Raw genomic sequence first — 21,186 nt, forward strand, 5'->3', positions numbered from 1 at the left:
TCTGCCAAAAATTCACTGACAACTTATCACATTAGATAAAGCCCTCTAAAATAATTCTTCCCTTTTGCAGGCCTGTTCTTGCTTGCAGCCATGTTGTCTTCATCCTCAGCCAACAACAAGCCACCTCAACAGTGTGGAATAAATTTCAATCCCAGCTCTGTGTCCATGCTAATTTGATCTTCTATTCATTTGAGTGGTTTATGTATTCTCTTGTGCTTTCCATAACACTGTGATACACAGGTGGCACTCCTTTTGGCCTTGCCTTGTAAAAAGAAATAAACAGTACTTTATTCTTTCCTTCTGTTCTTAGGGCAAGCTCTGAACCATGAAAGCTTATAACACAATATATTTGTTAGTCTTCCAGGTGCCCCGGGACACTTTGCTGTGTATTCATGTGGTTATAATGCAGAGGGATTTGCACAATCACTGCAACATTATTTTTCTGTTTTTGTCTGCTCCTTTTTATACATTAGAACTATAGAATGCTCATCACCTGCCTAATTCATTGCACAAGGCCTCTTGCTTTTAGAGTTGTCACTCATCATGGCTTTTTTGTTTGTTTTAAACTTTCTAATTATTTTAAATAATTTCTAACTAGACTACTCAGTTCCTGCCAGGCTTAATTGCATTTTAATAGCATTCTGTTAAATTTTCACTGGATATTTTCCTTTTGTTGGAGGACAGATTTGCCCTTTAACCTTTTTGTTCCCATAGTTGTTTAGTTGCCCTAATTTGCAATTCACTTTTCAGCTGTTAATTTACTAAGTGCACGTGTGAGCTCTTAAGGAACCTGCTATGTTCAGATTTATACATTTGCAGTCTCATTTTTATTAAGAAATAGTATAAAACTTTTAGAAAAAGTAAAAGCCTGCCATATTCATGTTTTTAAGTAGCAGATTTTAAACCTTATTTTTTAAAAATGTATGCACACATACTTATTTCTAATGCAAACATTTCATAACTTTTTAACAATTTAAGCAAATAACTTTACATATTTGCATGCCATATTGGTCTGTGTTCTTGCTGTAACATACAAAACTTGGCACAGTATAGCCCAGAAGAAAATGTTACCTGGAGATCTCTTCTTCATGTGTCCAAAGGGCTCCAGTGCACAAAAAGTAATGTTTGATAGCACAATTTACAGCACGACAATAATGTAGCAGCCAAAATGGTAAACATTGAAATATGTAATTAGTGTGCACAGTTTATAACATTGCATACATTGTATGTGTAAATCTACTTTTAATACAATGCACTGATATTTTTTTAAAAGATCACTTTTTAAATGTAGTATGACATTGAAATGTTGATCAGAATACATGGATTTGTCATTTAATTTTGATGTAAAAGATTCCGTATCAGCACCAATAAACATGCTTCCTAATACTGAATTTATGTTTTTCTTACAACATAAAATTAATTTAGAATTAATATTATATTCACATGGTTCATATTCTTGCAATCAGGCCTGGTTTGAATATTGAGTAGATCTCTGGTTATGGTACACTTTAATTGTGATGAATATAGGGCTTTTCCTCACTAAAACATTTTTAGAGTTTCCCAATTGTTATTTGAGTGGCAGCTGCCTTTAAATGAAGCAACATTGTTCATATTCCTAATAAATACAAATATTTGATACATCTGAGTGAAAAACAAGAGCTTGTGCATGAATAGTATTTTCCTGAAAAAACACCATGGGTTGAATCTGAAGTGTCCCTTCTGTAACCAGCTAATGGAAGAAACTGTGATCCAGCAAAGGCTCCTCCTGGAGGAAATGGGGGAATGAAATTTTTGCTACTTCCCTGTACAGCCTCCCTGGCCCTAGAACAATTTCCCAGGTTGTTCTAGAGCATCCCACATGCTTCCCAAATAGTTTTACAGCTGACTACAGAGAGAGGAAGCAAATCGTTAAAAGCACCTCCCCCTTCTTCCTCAAGTAGAATTCTGCTCATCAGGATTGGATCCAACCATAACTTGAGTCAGAAGGTTGAAAAGCAATGTGCCTTCTGCACATGTAATAGCATATTTTGCCTCTGTGAAGTTAACTCTTTGAGTGGAGATTTACATCTGTAAGAATACCAGGGGAAAGTTAGTTGATCTTCTCAATAGTCAGTGCTACATATTCTTTGCATCATCCTTGTGCTTCAGTAGATGAAATGTCATTGTGTGAACTTATAAATACTTGCAGTATTGGATGAAAATATAAATTACCCATTTATTTTTGGAGTCTTACAGACTGTGATCTGGAGAGCTACTAAGGATTTTCATAAAGACCCGGACACATTAAACAATACTTCACTTTATTTTTTTTCTTGGAATGGCAGGTCCCCTTCCCTTATCACATCTGCTTTTGAAGTGTTCCCATGTCAAAAGCTATTTTCCATGTAGCATTATGGAAGGACTGTTTGAGCAACACAGGTCCAAAACCCCAGCTGGCAGATGGTTCTCTGGATCATAGCCTGGGGATTAAAAGCAAATATTCAGCTGAGAAGGAAATTCATGTATTACTTTTGCAAATTTCTATTCCAAAAAGTTGTTAGTTAAAACTTTTCCATGTACAGAGCCCTGATTGTTTTGGGAAGAACATAATCTTACTATGATTATGGTTTTACACCCAATTTAAATTATTCTTAAGATAAATAACTTTGTGGAAATAAATAGTAGGTTTAAATTTTTTTTGAACTAAGAAAAGCAAAGATACAACGCATTTGAAGTCTGCTGTATATAATATGCCCAAATCTGCCAGTTGAGCAGAATACATAGTGCTCTGTGATCTCATTTTCACATATAGTTAAAATGTAAAGTGTTTGTAAACAAGTTTAGTGTGCTTGAAAACATTAAGGAATATTATGTAAAATACTCATTTTAGTAGACAGTGTTCTAGATCATGTGATTTATAGAACATCTCTACAAACTAAATGCACAAGGTGTGGCTTTATTACATAATTCATGCAAGTTATTTTTAAAGTGTAACAGATCATTTTCCCTGTCTGGTGGACCTGCATGAGATACTCAGTCTTTTAAGCCAGCAGCTATTTAGGTATTCCTCAATACCTAAATAGTTAAAAGAAATAAAAAGAAAGAAAACTTGTTTCCCAGTCTAAATACTTCTATGTTAAATAGACCATATTGATTTAAACAGGATATATTTTCAAGTAAGTGAATTTAGAACTGAGGAGTTAGGGATCTTCCTTTCAGGAGCCTCTTCATTCCTCTACCCTCTGTCAGAAGGATCTATCTCAGATTGTTTTCCTTCTAGCAAAAAATCTAGCCTCTTATTTATTCCAAAGAAGACTTGCCTTCCTTTTTGTATTTCATGCATGTAGTCCTTTGTTTGCCCTGCTTTTTTTCAAGGTTTAAACAGAGACTGGATTCAGACAATAGGATAACACAAATTCAAGGCTGAACATATGTTAAGCATGAATTGTCACTGAGTCTGAGTTGAGGAAAAATGGGTGATCATGTTGTCTGAACTCAACCACCTTAACAAAACATGGTTTGTTAACCATTAGTAACCCATGAAGAGAATCTATTGTTTTTTGTTGGGTTGTGAAATGTATATGGTTCAAAGTTAACAAACCAGTGTGAGAGCTGAATTCAGACAACACAACAACCCACATTTCAGTAACACCTAACGGTTCAACAGCACAACCCACACTCCACCATTGAATATCAGTCACTGGGTTGCCTTAGCTCAGTCAGAATGAGACTAGTCTCCCTGTCCTTATCTGTAGTCATGTTGTTTTCTGTTTGCATTTGAAGATGACTTTTAGTCTTACCATGCACAGAGATGCATATCTGAATGCTTAGCAAATGACGAGATATCATCTGAAATACTGTTACATAAACTACCAAATCCATCCTCAAGAGGAAGTATGTAGTTGTCTGCTCCAGTCCCTTGCAGACATTAGAGTCCTTATACGTATATCATCCCTATTGAATACTTACTCATTTAAGTCTGCCTTTTATTTAAAATAAACAGGCAAACAAGAAAGGATGTTCCACAGCATTTATTTGCACTTTTACTGTTTTATCATTCCTCATTTGATAGAGATGGTATAATGGAAAGTTTGGATGCACTGAACTTTCCTAGCAGTTCTTAGGGATCAGGTCTGTTCTTATATTAATTTCTACTGATAGCATCGTTGACTGTAGTTGCTCTTGCAAAGCGGTCATTTTTACTTAAGATTCAGGAACTGTTTCTGGTAATGGTCACTAGAGCATCTGTGAGGTTCAGAATCTGTCATCTGTGAGGTTCCTGGCAAGCTAGATCAGAGACTGACTCTGGGCTACTTGAATACTTTTTGCTGAGATTAGATTGCCCTCTGCTGGCTGTAGAGAATGAGTATCTCATGAAGAAAGCCATCAAGTGAACATTCAGAAGCAATTTTATGGTAAGTGCTAGGCCTAGTTTCCCCTTTCATCCATCCCAAAATTTGAAATAAATGAACATTTCTGCATGATTTATCAGTTGAAATGGTCAAATCTCTAATTGTTTCCTGTCTGTTACCAGTGGAAGCGGGAGCAAGAATTTGACTTGCAGCTACTGGAAAGAGCAGCACGCACTGACCAACAAAAGGAAAATAACTGGTTTAAAGCCGAGCCTGTATCAGTGACAGAAGCAGATCTAGAACCTCAAGAATATAATTTTGATATTAGCAAAGAGGTATGTCGCCAGTTTCCTTATTGTGTAAAATCCTTTATTGCCTTTTAAAAAATTATAACCAGTTAGAGGTTTTTTTCCTGTTAGTTTTCTGTGATAGAAAGAAGCAACAATTCTACCAAAATAGACACTCTTTAGAAAAAGGTTGTCAGAGGAGAAAAAATTCCTGTTTGGTGTACGCACAGTGGAATCAGAATTATTAGAAAGATAACTTGACTATTCAACTTTGCAATTTATAAATATTATGAATAAGATTCAGATGTAGGCTTGTCTAATTGTGCTGCTGGAAGCAGACTTCCCTGGCCATTTCTCCTCTCCCTTCCCTATCTTCTCTTCCAGCTTTTCTAAAATGCTGGTAAGAGGGTCAGAGGATCCCACAAAGCTGAATAGAGGTACCTTGTGTGAGTGGAACTTGGTTAACAGAAATTTCTTTGGTCTTATTTTGAGAGGAGTCCCCTGTTCCTCTTGCAGTGCAGGCAGCCCTCTCTATAGTGTCCCCTGACCCTCTTTACCACAAGGAGGGGGTGTGGGTTGGAGGGGCTGCTGTAGGGAAGAAAGGGGGCATCTGCTTCCACCAGCCCACTTTTATGTGTGTATACTGGATCCATCTCTGTGCTTTTGAGAAAAGGAGATAAGAAAACATATGTACCCCTGCACTGATTGAAGTGACATTACTAAAATGCTAATCCAAGCTCTGTACTTAACATAATTAAAAACAGGTAATAAACAGGTATAATGGTTCTGTCCACAACTCATATGAAAATATATGCATGATCAACATCTGACTGTGTTCTCCAAGAAAAATAATACTTATTGCAAAAGGTACATGGCAAGTCAAGGGATGGTAGACTTCTAAATATGTATTGCAAAAGCTGTGGAGCCATCTGGTGGCCCAGTGGAAGCATGTTGTACTTTCTTCATTGAAAGGTGAATGAACTGGAGGGAAAATCTGCTAAATGCAAGTGCAGATTTTTAAAAATAACTATACAAATGCCAACACAAGGATTAAGAGATCAAGATAATTTTGTTTTATGTAAGCACTGAGATTGCATTCAACTCTGAGGTTTAAACACTGAAGATCTGTTATAAGAGAAACTTTCCTTGATATCTAGGGATGGAAGAAAAGCACTTCATACTGCTTTCTAACAGCCTGTTGCCTTTCCAAACACATTCAGCTATCTCCCTTGGTCACTAAAGCCATCTTTTCACCCAAGCTTCCCTTCCTTAATTGCAAGTAAAAGGATTAAAGTAGTGCCTCAGCATCAGTCCCCCTAGTTTCATGCAGTTGTTTAGGTAAAATGAGGGAATAAAGAATCACCTGTATTCTATATTTGGAGAGGAATGATATATTAAATTGTATTGTTTTCAAATACATTCATTTCATTGTATAATGCATACAGTGTGGTGATAGCCATTGAATAGGTAAAGCCAGTTAGTGTTTGTTCTAAATTCAGTGTTTCTAACACAGTGCTTGTCTTTTCTGAAGTTTATATCATCAGTACTACATTTATCTTTCTTTATCAAAACACTGTTTTCTGAAACAGCTGAAAAGCTTTCAGAAGTTTTGACCATAATTATATTTTAATATATCCCATATAAGACTTGCAATACGTGAAGAAATGACTTGTTTTGCCCTTCTTTTTCCTCTTTCACTAGATTTGAATAGTTGTTAATGTATATCCTACGTTCACCATTTATAATATCTTCAACAGTTGTCAAAACCTGAAAAGGTTGCAATTCCTGAACGTTATGTTGAACTGGAACCTGAAGAACCTCTCACTCAAGAAGAATTAGCAGAAAGGCACCGTAAGGCAGAAAAAATAAAGAATATTCTTACCAGGTCAAGGTCAGATTCCTATATATTTGTTACTCTTGGTTTATTTTTTAACCTTTGCGGAGGAGAAAAGACCATGCTGCAGAGTCACTGTAGACTAAAAAGTAATTATTTGCATTTTGCCATAGCATTTATATATGTATAAATATTTCATAGTAGTAAATGCCCTGAACGCTAATTATATATTTTCCCTGTAATGTACAGAGAAGATTAGACTTATATTTTTGACCCATGCTGGTTCTAGCTGAAAAGAGTTTTGTTTAGAGGAGAAACCCATAGATTCACATTAGCTGCAGTGATGCCAGTGCTTCTCCAGCTAAAGCCAAATATTTTATGTAACTAGTGAGCAGAAATGTGTAGTTGTGCCTTTTCTCTTCAACTGATAGAAAGTGGCATAGCATTTTAATGTACAGGGCTCTTCTGCCCCATTGAGAGAGGAAGAGTAGCACCTGTGGAACTTTAAGGGTACAGTCCTAGGATCTCCCATTCTGGGAGAACATAGGCATTGTTGGAATTCAGCTACTAAGGTCCTACATTTGGACTCCACGGTGCCGCTTCACAGCCAGTGTGAAAAGAGCTGCTCCAACTGCTTAACCTCAAGTTTGTACCTGGGTCTTGGGTGGGGTCTCAGGAGGTGGTGGGGGCAGGAAAGGAAGAAGGCTGGGGATGTTCAGTTGTGCCACTTCCAGTTGGGACCCCAGCTTCCCCTTGCCAACCTTAAATCTAGATATTGAAAGCAACTTTATAGATAGAAGGTAGCTTTTCAAAAGCCTTTCAACTTATTTTTGAGAAAAAGTGAAGCATAAGCTCAACTGTTGGGAGAAATGGGTTCCTTGGAATGGTATGATATTGATGCCTTCTTACATTGGCATCATGGCATTTGTGAGACCAACTAATGGATCTTACAAAGGAGGCTTCAACGCTGTGTCTGAGGACAAAGCTTTTTCTTAAAAAAAAATAAATCCCCATTTTTAATATATACTCATGGATCTCTATATAACATAGAGGCTATGTGGAAATAGAACTTTCTAGGAATTATACACAGGCTTGCCATCGCTCTCTCCTCCCTCCCATAGCATTCTTCTTTCTCTTCAAAGCCCCTTGCTCTTCTACCACCTCTTTGGACTTGTGAGGACCCTTTGGCAGCATTATGTGATTAGCCACATCCTCCATGGTACCATTTTTGTATTGCAGTTCTTTCAAATTCCTAAATGTACCCACAGATCCAAACAGGTTGGAAAGCTCTTCCTTAGGACAACCAATAGCCTTGTAAGTTTTCTTTTTCTTAAAGGATTTTATACTTTAGGAAATAAAATGAGTGATGAATGTTGAAAAACAAAACTTTGAGAACCTGAGCAAAGTAAGACTAACATTTCATCATCCATGGTATAACAGACAAACAGCACCAATTGTGCAAAGAGATAGTAGTGTGAAGGTGAGGGACAACATTTCAAAATTCAGCATGTATCTCATAAGTTCTTAAAAACTGCTGGATTTGCACAGAATAGCAGGGTAGCTCACTACTCACAATGTTGTCATGTTGTGTGAATCTCAACTGATTTCCCCAGTGTGGCTTGTGCATGAGCAGAAAGTTCACCCGACCACCCATAGCTTCTCTGGGAGTTGTTCCATGCACACTGACTTGTCATGCCATCCAAGGTCAGCATCCAGGCCCCATAGTAAGCCCAGGGACAGGGCTAGTGCCACCTGCCCCAAAGTACCCAACACACAGGCTGCACTTTGGAGAAACCAGTACTGGCACTTTCTGCCACTGTCATGAACCCTTCTGGGCTCACTGTGACTTTTTGTGATAAAACCCCATTTTCAAGAAAGTCAGCTTTCAGGCCAGTTTTCCTGATCCCCAGTTTAACAGCTTTGAGCTGTCCTTTTAAAGTGCCTCAGCTGCATGTTTGAGGTGCTGCCTGTGCTTCCAGCTTCTGGAGGCTGTCTAGCTTCCCAAGAAAGGCAGCTTGACTGCCTTCCTGTTGTTCTTTAGACAGCTAGTAAAAGCTGTAGTGACTGTGCTTTTAGTGACTGATGCTGCTCTTTGAGTTTAGAAGTTCCTGTTTCAGTGAATTGTATCCATCTTATCTCTTTTCTTTTCTTTTCTTTTCTTTTCTTTTCTTTTCTTTTCTTTTCTTTTCTTTTCTTTTGAATTGCTATATTTTCTTGTTTTCTGTTTTAAAAAAACCCTTTATCAGTGAATTGCAAAATCAGTTTAGAAATAAATGAGTCTTAGAAATAAATAAATATTAATTCAGGGTTAGCCAGACTACTAAATATAGAAGTGAAACTGTTTCAGCTAATATTTGTTACCACAACTATTGCTAGCCAGATGCTTGTTCTTCTAGCAAAATATTGGAGATCATGGTTCTTTCCTAGCCCTAATGGTATTTTTTATCATCTTGGAGTTAAGCCCCCAATGAAAGTTTAAACATAATCAAAAGGCTTACTGTTTAATTCCCAGCTTCATAATTGCAGCATGATCCTTAAGTCTTTTCCATTCTCAACGATAAAAAATATCAGTGAAGAAGATGCCTTTGTGTGTGTTAATGTCGCTGTTGGTGTTGTCATTTTTGCTCTAGTATGCACAATCTACAGACTCCAGCTCAGGACAAAAACAGCTCTGCTGATTTAGATTCACAGTTACAGGAGCAAGAACGCATCATTACCATATCATACGCATTGGCTTCTGAAGCCTCTCAGCGGAGCAAGGAGGTGGCAGGTATTGTTCAGTTATTTATAAAGCAATAGTTGTGACAATATGTTCTCTTAATCCAATTTCTGCAGGCCGTTAAGCTTCTGTATTCCTTCCAGAGTGCTATGCATACCACCGCAGCATAGGAACCATAAGAGTATAGAAGCTATTTCTATTTGAATGCATTCCATTGTCAATACAAATCACTGGATTTGCAGCATGCGCTCACCTCCATAAAATGCAATCAGTGTTGGGGGTAATGCCATCACCAGCTGGAGCATCACATGGGCTTTTCATTTTTCTTTATGGGCTCTTTAGAAGACATGATCCTCCAGTTTTTCATGGTACTTTCCCAGTACTTCAGTACTTCATTAGAATGGGGAAGTGAAGTATTAAATCCCAGTGAGGAAATAAATGTCAGTCTTTCTGCTAGTGCATTAGTGGTATTCCAGTATAGCACAGATCCAACTAGAGGTCATGTAGTGGAAAAGCAGTAAAGGAAGAGCTCTTTTTATAGGACTGGGGGTCTCTATCTAACAAAACCAAAACCAGAGCTATTAATAGCCTCACCTAGGAAAGCTCCATGAGTGGGGGAAGGATTATCACATGCCATGGAGGAATTGCTGGTACAGCTAAAGCAGGGGCCTGGGATTGTTCCCATCATATAAAGTTTTAATGAGCAATGTGTCTAAAATGTAGGATGAACATGTGAATATTAAGGTATTCAGGGCCACAGTTTGCAATCGATCAGAAATTTACTATAGCAATATGGATAAGAAAGGGGAAGATCAGCAATATATCAAAGTCACGAGGTATACTGCTAAGCTGAAGGCAGTTGTTGGGTTTGTACAGTGGCACTCTCTCTATACATACATGCAATGGTGCAGCCTCCAAAATCTTCAGATTGTGGTGGGCAGCTTGTTACTTGAGCAGTTGAATTCCATTTGTGTTTCCCATTCCCTGCAAATCTCTGTGTTGCCATCATCTGTTGTTCTACATCTTCCCATCTGTTTTTTTTCTGTTTGCATATGCAGGATGTTAAGACAAAAATCTGGAAAACTCATAAAAATAAACTTGAATGTTTTGAAGTGCTATCCCAAGATCTAAAATGGCTTTGACTTTGCAAATCAGTCTTGAATTTTTAGTGGTGATTTTCTCCCTGGAGCTTAATGTGGTGCAATCAAAACTTTCATATTTGCACATTCTATGTGAGACTGCCAGTATGATTCAGAAACAACAGATGATGATAATGCTAAAATATACCTCCTTTATACCTAAATGCTTTGGTGCATTACTAATAAAGCACAGTGTTTTCAGTTCATATAGCAGGGCTAGTGTTGCCTACCAACTAGAATATATTTCTTTACATTTATTTTTAGGCAAAATAAATACAATAAAATGAAATCATTGCACATTCATTAAAAGTTCAAAAGAAATAGTGTTGCTGTTTTAAAATAAATGAATAATGCCAGAAGTTACCTAGAACTAGCAGTACAGGAACTTACGAAAAGGCCAGTAAAAACAAACATGTGTTCAGAGCCTGAAAAGAAGCAGGCTGATGCATGGCACCCCAGTGCAGTGAAAACTGATAACAGGAGTGAGGGGCCACCACTGTGCAGGCTTTCTCCTGATAATGAACATGGGAAAGCTCATTAGAAAGAGACTGCATATTTTGCTTCCTGAAAAGAGATAGCAACAGTGTTGAATCTCAGCACAAAATCTCACTCACAAAGATATGATGTCTAGTTTTAATTTAGTAATAACAGTACATACTGACCAACTGACCAGTTTCTACTACTTTATCATAATAAAAGTCATTTAATAAAAGAAGAGAAGCACTTCAGGAAGATATTCAGGTTCAGACTTTGATGCCCCATTCAGGAAAGAACGTTGCAGAGTTGTCATGGCAGGAGATGAAAGTGAGGCTTTTTCTTAGTAATGCTTTTGTGTATATGCTTTTGCTTCAAATGAATGGAGCCAGGCAAAGGAACCCAATAGTGGAATGTGCTGTGTGCCTTAACAACTCTTGTGGGCTTTCTAAGGTTATTGTCAGACCTAGCTTTCCGTGGACAACATTTGACTGACACTAGCACAGAATTTGTATAGTGCGCAAAGGCATACAGTACTAAAAATAGTTAGGTTCACCAGGGACTGGACATTTAGCCAAGACCATCCATGTATCTTTATGTCTATGTGTGACGGGGAGAGAGAGAGAGAGAGAGATCATGGTGCCTAATTCCTTTGTGTGATCCCTTCTAGCTCCGCAATTGACCTATTCATCTAAAGCACCCTCACCTTCTGTACCTCAGCCACTCCCCTTAAGCAATGGAATTCACTACACATTTGTCTAAACACCTTGAAAGTAAGAACTAACTGCTCTTGGCTGCCTATTTTGCTCTTAATTGTATGTGTTAATATTGTGGGAAGCTGACTATATATGTGTGTGAATTTATTCCTCATTAGTGCATGCAAACTTTAGTGATCTAAAAAATTCTTATCTTCTACAAGAAAGAAAAATAAAATGCTTATGAGAACTTGTGGAAATGTCCAGCAGTTGCTGAGTGTTTGTGGCAGGCTATTTTATATTGTCCAGTTACTGTGATAGTGAAAGTTTAACGTTTAGAGATGGCTCTTTATCAGTAGCCTACTCAGAACAATGTAGAGTGTAATGCACCAAATGACACAGATGATCCCTTCTTATGTAAACGGAAAAAATTGAACTATTTAAAGCATAGCCCAATGCATACTACCATTGGGCTACATACTACAGGGCCAGAGCAGAGATACAAAAAACTCAGTATTTCTTTACAAAATTATGGCTTTTGGTGTGAGCCGATTAAAAATTGGCTGTATTTTTATTGATTCTTTGATCCTACTACTATCAAAAAATTTCCATATGGGCAGTGTTTGTCATAAATTGAACAATGTTTTTCTGCCACAGTTATGGCAGTCATAATTATTCAATGAGCGGGAAAACTGCTGCACTTTCTGCCTTTGCTCTTCTCTGCTGTGGTACACCTAGGCCTTAACATATGCCTGCTCTTTGATTCCACCTACAAGATCACAGCTTATAATTTTAATGGGTGTTTTCTTTGCTGGGGTCTAATTGTGAATGTCTAACTTCTGCATGTTAATAAGAATGAAAAGTAAATCTAGACACCTTACGCCAGAAGTACTTTGGTTTTGATTTTGATGCTTGTTGTTATCAGCCTTAACAGATTGGCTAAAAATACAATCGCACTCAAACGTAGCACATGGCCACTAAATCACCATCCCTGTTCTCCAAATAGTTACTTTTTAAACAGTTTCTACAAAATAAAATAGGCCTGCCTTTGAGATGGCAATCATAAATAGTCAATACAGTAAGGATGTGCTGCCAAAGGGATTCCTGTAGCCCTCTGAAAAGAGGCTCACAGGCAGCCTGTGAGGACATGGAAGCAGGCTTTTTACCAAGGAGCTAGAAAGCCAGTTCAGGCCATCCACTACTTCAGAGGAGGAGGAAGGCCACGGTGTCATGCCTCGGGAGCCCGTCTCCTCTTCCTTCTACCTGAAGTTGTTCTTACAGTCCCAGATGAGCAGGTGACACGCCTTTTTCCATGCTAGCTGGGACAGCATAGGAAGTGGGTGAATCCACGGTTAGAGCTGTTTTGCAGCCTTGAACCTGGTAATTTGAACAATTCTTTGGTTGTCTAGACACTGTCTAGAGGCCATAGGATTTATCTCCCCATCACTGTGACATTTTCCTTAGATTACTCTATCCAACATGAGAATTTGATAGGCTAAGACATTGCCCCTTTGTTTGATGCCTGATTTTTAAAAATAATTTCAATGTTATTTATTTAACCCATTGTTCATGTATAAAAGAAGCATAAAAATCAAAACATATCACAGTATAATGCATTAAAATCATAAAACAACCTCATAAGAAAAACAAAAACATAAAACTGCAAGGTAAGCTTGCAGGTAAGGTGACCAGTACAATGCATTAAAAATGCCCAGGCAAATAGGTATGTTTTAACCTGGCACCAAAAGGCTTAGCAGCCTTGGCATCGGTTGAGCTTCAGTTTGGAAGACTTTCTGCAGATGCTGCCAGCAGAGAAGGCCTGCGACCTAGTTTCTATCCAGTGAGTTCCCTTGCAAAAGAACCCAAAGAAAAGCCTCTTCTGAACATAAACTAGGGATTCTAATGGCATAATTATTATTCAGTATGATTGAAAATTAGCTATAACAATTTTTGATTTCTTTAATAATATCCTTTTTCTTTGCTCTCAGATACAGAGAACTCTGTCCAGAAGCCTCACTGTAGAATTGGAATTGCCTGATTATTTCGTGTAGGAAAAGTCACTACAAGGGGGTTCTCATGAGAGGACAACCTCCTATGGGCAGCCAGCCATGGTTGGTGGTCAGGTTGCCCAAATCTGCCACATTCTCTGCAGGGTGGCTTAATTTTTGCAAAAGTGCTTCCCTGAGAATCCATGGTTTATTGTTCATACCTGTGGTGGGTTGTCCTGTCTTCATGGCCCTAAGGCACATATTTCTGAGATCAAGAAAGCATGCTTTTGAAGCTCCAACCCCCTTTATTTCTGCTTGTCTTCCTGTATTTTATTATACATTGTTGGGATCTTACAAAGTTACCAACACTGCCAAAAAGCTGATGTCAGTCTTCCTGATCTTGCCAGTGTCTTCATTCTCCCTTGCCAGTGACTGCCCCTCCATGATTCCCAAACAGCGCTTCTGAGGGACCATCACATTTGCCACCTTTTGTGTTATTTTTAGTGCTTTAGGAGTACACACAAACCTGCAATTTTTTAAAATTCTTTTTTGCCATTCTTTTGCAATAGTGCATTTCCACCTACTGATACATGCATTATTGTGCGGTAAATATCCTTACATGTTTCAGCTGTCAAAAGGGGCAGAGAAATGGGCTGGGTAAGATAGAAGGGAACTGGCAAGACAAAGTTGCATGTAAGCTAATTTGAGCACACTTGGGAATGACTCGGGGAGAAAAATAGGAAGAGGCAGAAGGGTCAGAAGCATCAAAATGGAGGAAAAGGGCACACAGAGTAAGCACACCTTGGCAGTATAATGTTTTGCTTTTAAATGCTGAAATGATGGGCCTCAGTGTCCTCACCTTTGCAGCACTTCCTTATGTCTCCAGCTAGTCCAGAAAGGAGTATTATTAACTCCAAGATAAAAATCCCCATAATGATTTTTTTTTCTCCGTTAAAAATGCTAGTATGCAGCCTCTCTGAATTTCTAATGTGTTTTCCAAAAAGAGTTGAAGGAAAAGGTAATTTCAAGGCATATTATAAGGCCTATAAAAGATACTTTACCTAAGGATTGTGAGTCAAGCACTTTTAAATATGTTCTTGCCCTGGGTGAGATCCAGATCCTTCATTCTACCCATGGAAGGGAAGGGCACTGCTGGTAGTTTAGGGGACCATCTGGAACAGATGTGGATGGTGCATGGGGGTGCTAAGGAACGGAGAGGATGTGAAAGCCCCTTCCACCAGCAGTTTCCAATCTCCTGCATTATTATCCTCTTAAAAGCAATTGAACAGTTCATGCCATCTTGAATGCGTATATTAACAATGTCTAAACAATATCTAACTACATTATATTTTTCTTTATATTAGCCAAAGCAGTAACTGAACACTGATACCTGATATACACAAGTAACAAGCATCTGATGAGCAAATTGAAGCAAGGAGGAAGACAGTTCGCTGTGTTATCCGTCGTTTGGGCTTAATTCTTATCTGAACACACTTTACAGTTGCAAATGAAATAACTTCATAGACAGTTTCTTTACAAAAATAGAGAACAATGTCATTTACCTGTCTGTCTTTTTTATACAAACAGCACTTTGAATATACTATGTAAATACTGGCATTGGCCACAATCTACCACACAGTCAAATGCATTTAAGCCGTGTTGATATTAATAAGTTTTAAGGGTGTAATGTGCTGGATTGAAAGCCAGTGGGTATTTTTAGCAACAGAATGTATATTAGATTTCTTTTTTAAAAAACAACACAAAATAAGGGCTGTGTCATTTAAAAGACCAGATATATCCTATAAGGACAGGGGGCTGCCTTTGTTTTTAAAAACAAACATCTTTTGGAAGCACACTGTAGCATTTAGGCAGGAGTAAATTTCTATTTTTTCAGAATTGATGATGCCTTTGTGACCACTGATTAACACAATCAGGTGGTATTTTATTAAAGTAGTCAAAATTTCAGAGATTCTGGAATCTCATGCAAACACCGAAAGCAAATACAAAACTTTCAAAGGATGCACCACTTTTAATCATTTTTATAATTTTCTAGCATTGGCAATAGCTGTAAGCCCCTATCCTGTTAATACATAACTTAAGAACTGTACAGTTATTTCTTTTAAAAAAATTAAACTTAGGGTCTGCTCAATGAAATGCTTATGGAACAATCCAGTCCCTATCCCATCACAGATATAGAGCCCATGTATCACAAAGCATTTCCACGGAGGCAAATAAAACCTTGATTCTTTCTCTTTTTCCATATTCCACATCAGAGCACCAACATAGCACATGGAAACAGCAGGCCATTCTGTGGATTGAGAAGTGTGGCACATCTCTCTTCTCTCCACCTTTCCTTCCCTCCTGCCTCTGAGTTATGCAAGCCCTAAGTTTGACTAGCACGTATCATGCAGAGCAGGCAGGGCAGGAGGTATGCACAAGATCTCCTTCTCCCTGAAATGGCCTCTTGGACCGCTTCATGACCAATGTGCACACTGAAGAGGAGAAAGAGAAAGGACATTGATCTCAGTTGAATCCGCTCCATGTAGGTACTTTACACAAGGTAGATCATCCCTTTTAAATTGAACCATATGCAATGAGCAATACAACTGTTAATCAATTGTATCATTTTACTAGTGAATTTTATCTATATTCTTTATAATCAGTGTTTTCAGCTGCAGCAAAGCAAACATTATTTACTGTCAGGTATTTATAATTTAGTATATTAATTCAGCTAGTGCCCTGAGTGTAATATGAATTCAAGCATGGTATCATTTCTTGAGTCTTGGGCAAAGGACTGGCTAATGAAAAGAAACAACTGATGAATCGCTGATGATTTTTAACTTGAAAATATGTGTGAATACTAAAGTGTGTGGCTTGCTGATATCCAATGTTTTGCTTGGTGGATTCAAAAATGAATTCAGACATACTTGCAATACAGTGTGAAATTTATTGCCGCATTCCACTGTTGTACACTCCTTTTATATAGAAAATATGATGGGATGTGGGACTATTTAGACTATTCTGGTCAAACTGATGGTATAAGCCAGATTTTCCCACTCTGATGCCCTCTAGATGTTTTGGACTACAACCCTTGTCAAGACCAGTCAGCATGGCCAATAGTAAGGCATGATGGGGTTTGTAGTTCACATTACCTGAAGGACACTTAAGATGTGGAAGGCTGGTATAAACTGTTGCCTTAGGACCTGTCTATGCTTTACACTGTGCACACAGAGGCCACTTTAAATAGCTTTGCCATGTGAGGATAACCTCCATGCCATCCCCAGCTGCCACTAGGAATAGCCAGCGGCAATATGAACTAATGGCAGATATCCACGTGGTAAGCTGTCCGAGGTCTGAACGCTTTACATGTAAAGGCTGTTGTGCGTCCGGGTTGTGGGAAATGTAACATGTAAATAGGCAGTTAGTTCCTACCATTTGGAGCTATTATACAAAAGCCTACAAGTACAGGAACTTCCCAATCCCTCCTTTAAGAATAGAATGTTTGATATGGACAATGAGAGATACAGAATTTTGCCTTCTCACTGAAAAGATTGGGGAAGGCCTTATGCTTGTGAAGTTCCTTTTGATCTTGGCCATTATTGGTATTATTAAATGTTAATGAGCTCTTGCAGCATAGAATAGGAATGCACTATATAGATTTAGTGGGCCAGCTTGCATGGCACAACAGCCCACTGTGGCTTGATTTACCTGGCAGGAGCTGCAGCACATGTTGGTCAGTATTTTAAATATGCAAGCCCTGGTTGGGGGTTCCAGTTGATTTGTGTTGCCTGAACCCAAGCAGTGGTGGTTATTTAACAGTTAAACAACCATCCAATTAGTCTAAAACAGACTATGGCTTCAGTAAAGGTTGCTTAACCTTCAAATAAACCCCAGTAACCAGGTTTATATTATATATCAAGCCACAGTAAGCATTGTTATGGCTTCATATTATTAAATTAAGCCAGCATATACCATAGCACCCTGAAGGTAAATTAACCCAAAGTAGGCTGTTAGGTCATCCAAACCAGGACCAAGTATGAAAAACTGAATTCAAGATGTCCTTGCCATGTTGGCTTTCCAAAATATATGCTGCAGAACAACTGAAGGTAACGGTCAAACTCTGGAGAACTGCACACCCTTGACCTGTGTTGCTTTGGGATTGTTTCTGAACTGTAGTCCCCTGCACTGCACAACAAGCTAATGTTGAGATTTTGGAAGAATTTCAAAATCTGCTTGTGATGCTCCTTTGGGGAAAGAATGCCATTAAAGGAACAAAGTCCTCTAGAACCACAAAAGTCTTGTCTAGGTAGGCCGACAGGAGCTCCCTTGGCTGTAGCCCATACATTTTATCATTTTATTGGACTGTCTTTTGGGGAGCATTGAGGCTTTAATTATATGCAATTCTGCTTCAGACTAGAAAGGAATAGGCAGAACAGGTGTAACAAATTCAGATGTCAGGAATAGGTGGGGAATGTTATTTTTTTCAGAAATACACATAGTACATAATACAGTATTCATAATACAGTAAACATAGTGCAGTCTCAGTTTGTCCTCTGACTAACGGTGGGTCTGTGTTAAGGAAGTACTGTAGTTTTTGTACATTTCCACTTGTCTGCTCAGCCTGTGTTCTTGAGGTAAAATGCACCACATTTCACAAGTGACAGTATAATTTTTTTCCTTACATGGAAATTCTCTCTTTGTAAGAAAAAAAAATCATCTGTGATTCACCTTTGTGATATATATGTCTTGAAGTGGTAACAAATCTACTCTTAATGCAAACCTGCTTTCCAATATCCCTTTTTTAGGGGTGGTCAACAAATGGATTTAAAGATATCTACTAGAGCAGTTGAAGTTTCATAAAAGGAAAAGCTCAGTTATGTGTTTTTATCCTTCCAGTAAGTTATTTAATTAAAAAATACTGTCTCCACCTAACTTTTGAATCTCATCACAAGTAACTGCAAGTGAATTTAAAATTATTAAATAAAACTTCTTACTCTATTTTGACTATACTTGGAAGCTATGCTTGAGAAATGTATTTAGAAAATGCCATCTATTTTTAACTAACTGAATACTGCCAGTGTCAAGTCTGTAACTTTTTGCCAAAATGAAATTATTTTATTTTTTGCCTTTATTAAAATGCTGAAAAAATATTTTGCAAGAAAGCATTAATGTACATAAAATGTAACAGTTTGGGGATAATGTACATGTATATATTAAACTATTAACATAATACTGTATCTGCCTTTGGATTTTCAACCATTGTTTGCCAATTCTTCATTCTTTTCCGGGTTTGCGCTCAGTCTCATCCAATAATATTCAACCACCATCCTCTCAGGTACATTGCCAAGCATGAGGCATTTGTAACAAACCAACAATTGCTACAATCCATCAGGGATAAGGAGCTGCTTTTTTAAAAAGTGCAATCCCAAACGTACCATCTTCAAGGTGGTCTGGACTATCACAGCCATTCTGATGACTATTTGATATTGTTATGAAGAGCTCAAGTCAGCCTGTGGTAAGAGAGCTGGTACACAGAATTCTGCAGAACATACCAAACATTTTAAGTAACATTTCTCGCACACTTTTGGGAGGGCTCTATGGGAAGTTGCCTTACACTAAATCAAACCTTTGGTCTGTCTAGCTTAGTGTTGTCAACCACTGACCAGCAGCAATGCTTCACAAGGGTTTCAGGCAGGAGCTTTCCAGATTCTTTTGCTGTTGAACCCCAACCCATCCCCAGAAGAGTTTCCAGTTCAAAAGTTTTCTGGTACATGTTCACTGCCTCTGCTACCTAATTTCTAAATCTGCAGCTTGTTCATTAACCACGGCAAGTCTCCAAATATATAACCAGTACTTCTATCCATGTATCTAGTCACAGTAGCTTGAGTTCAGACTAAAGTGCACTGTTACTTAACATTGTTAGTTAATATTGTTGCTTAATAATTCTATCAATTATGAAGTGCACTTGTCTCACTTTTTGTGCTTGTGCAAACTCAGATGCCATGTACAACCAGGGACTATACAATTTGTGGCTTTACTCACATTGATGATAGGTAGGCTATCTGCTCTGTCTAGCATGTACATCTGTACTGAAAAAGAAGTGAAATGTACTATACATACAGGGCTCAAACGAAATAGACATACTGGCAGCTAGCATGTAAGCTTCATCCACACTTGACATTCATCACTTTGACTTTTTCCAGAAACCCGTGTGTGTTATATGTATGTCACAGAAAGGGATAGATCTTCTGTCTCAAATTTTTGGCACAGTTGAGCGTGAGCGCAACTAAGACACACATTTCTGGGATCAACAAAGCATGCTTTTGAGGCTCCAACCCCCTTGATTTCTGCTTGTCTTCCTGTATTTTAAAGTATTTCCTAACACTGTGTGTTACATAGTTATAGAAAGTGCAGAGAAGGCATGGAAAAATTGTGGCATGTTTTCACCTGATAAAACTTGCTATTGGTTGGTTAGCTGCATTCAAAAGGCTAAGACTTTTATTGCCTACTAGCAAAAGCAACCTTTCTTCATAGTGAACAGTACAAAGGAAGAGCACAAAATGTACATACATCACAGTGCCTGGAATTCTGTTTGAACAAGTGTATTGATTGGGTCTGACCTCTTTACACTTTTTTCTATTATTTGAAAAGGTGCATCTAAGTATAGCTGAATTGAACCAACTGAGATGAACTTTCCATGAAAACTTCTTGAGATATTTCTTTTAGTTCAAAGCGCTGGAATTTTTAAAGGGCATTTTTAATATAGCCTGTTGAGGTATTCTGTACCAAAGCCACACTTTGAATGTTTTAAACTACAGGTAAGCCTGAGGAGAAGAAATAAAGGTGTTGCAGATGTATGATACTAGAGAGAAGTGGAAGAAACCTTTCGCCCTTTGGAATAAATAAAAATGTCAAATAATACTTTGAAAGAACTTTGTACTACACTGTACTATATTAGCATGGAGCTTTAGAATTACGGAGTTGAGAAAGCTGTCTGAAAAGTATAACCCCAATCAATTCACATTGTGATAGTATCTACTATAGCAAAAGGATCTGAGGTATGTTTAGCCAGGATTTTTCTCTAACAAAAGATTCTACATTTGTGATGGAAAACATACACAATGTGCAGTGAACCAGTGGACTGCACTAAATCTCAAGAAAGCACAAACCAAGGCACTGAGTTTGAAATCAGTTTCTGATTTCTAATTTCTGATTTTTCTGGAAGAAGTAATGACACACTTGCATTCTGTAAAATCCTGAAACTGTTTCACTCCAGTTTTAGCAGTTTCATTGAACAAGAGCGAAATGTTTCATTGTATCTGAGACAAAAATCAGGAATACAGAAATGGAAAGACATGTGGGTAATATTTTAAAAGGAAAATGCAATCCTATATACACTTACTTGGGAGTAATTCCTACCTTTGTAGCATGCAGAAGATTATGGACATACACAGTTGACTGTAAGAAATTTGTATAGGTAACAGCTCACTGTTTCTAACAAAATCAAATCTGATATTTCATGCATTTAAAAACTTTATGGATGCAGGACTGTTGCTTTCCTTGCCTACCATAGTCTTCATACAATGTAGGTGGGATTCCACTTCACTGCTCCATTATATCTAATAGCAAGGGATCCTAAATGAGATTGCACTGGTTCTAAATTGCCGATGCCCTGGAGATGCCAACTCTTAGTTCCAAAATTTCCCATTTTGCTGCACC

The 21,186-nt window shown here is 38.0% G+C and overlaps 1 protein-coding gene across 6 annotated transcripts in view; it reads left to right on the top strand.

Annotated features, from left to right (window-relative positions):
• PLEKHA7 (pleckstrin homology domain containing A7) overlaps positions 1-18,697 on the top strand; it is a 199,055-nt gene extending 180,358 nt beyond the window's left edge. For all 6 annotated transcript variants that reach the window (XM_044425604.1, XM_044425601.1, XM_044425602.1 and 3 more), the window contains 4 exons: positions 4,514-4,666; positions 6,376-6,509; positions 9,083-9,222; positions 14,832-18,697. In XM_044425604.1, coding sequence (XP_044281539.1) covers positions 4,514-4,666; positions 6,376-6,509; positions 9,083-9,222; positions 14,832-14,854 — 450 coding nt within the window. In that variant the 3' untranslated portion in view covers positions 14,855-18,697. The remainder of the gene's footprint in view (positions 1-4,513; positions 4,667-6,375; positions 6,510-9,082; positions 9,223-14,831) is intronic.
• The last annotated feature ends 2,489 nt before the right edge of the window (positions 18,698-21,186 follow it).

The sequence above is a fragment of the Varanus komodoensis genome, unplaced genomic scaffold (genome assembly GCF_004798865.1).
Source record: "Varanus komodoensis strain SLA01 unplaced genomic scaffold, ASM479886v1 scaffold16, whole genome shotgun sequence".
NCBI lineage: Eukaryota > Metazoa > Chordata > Lepidosauria > Squamata > Varanidae > Varanus > Varanus komodoensis.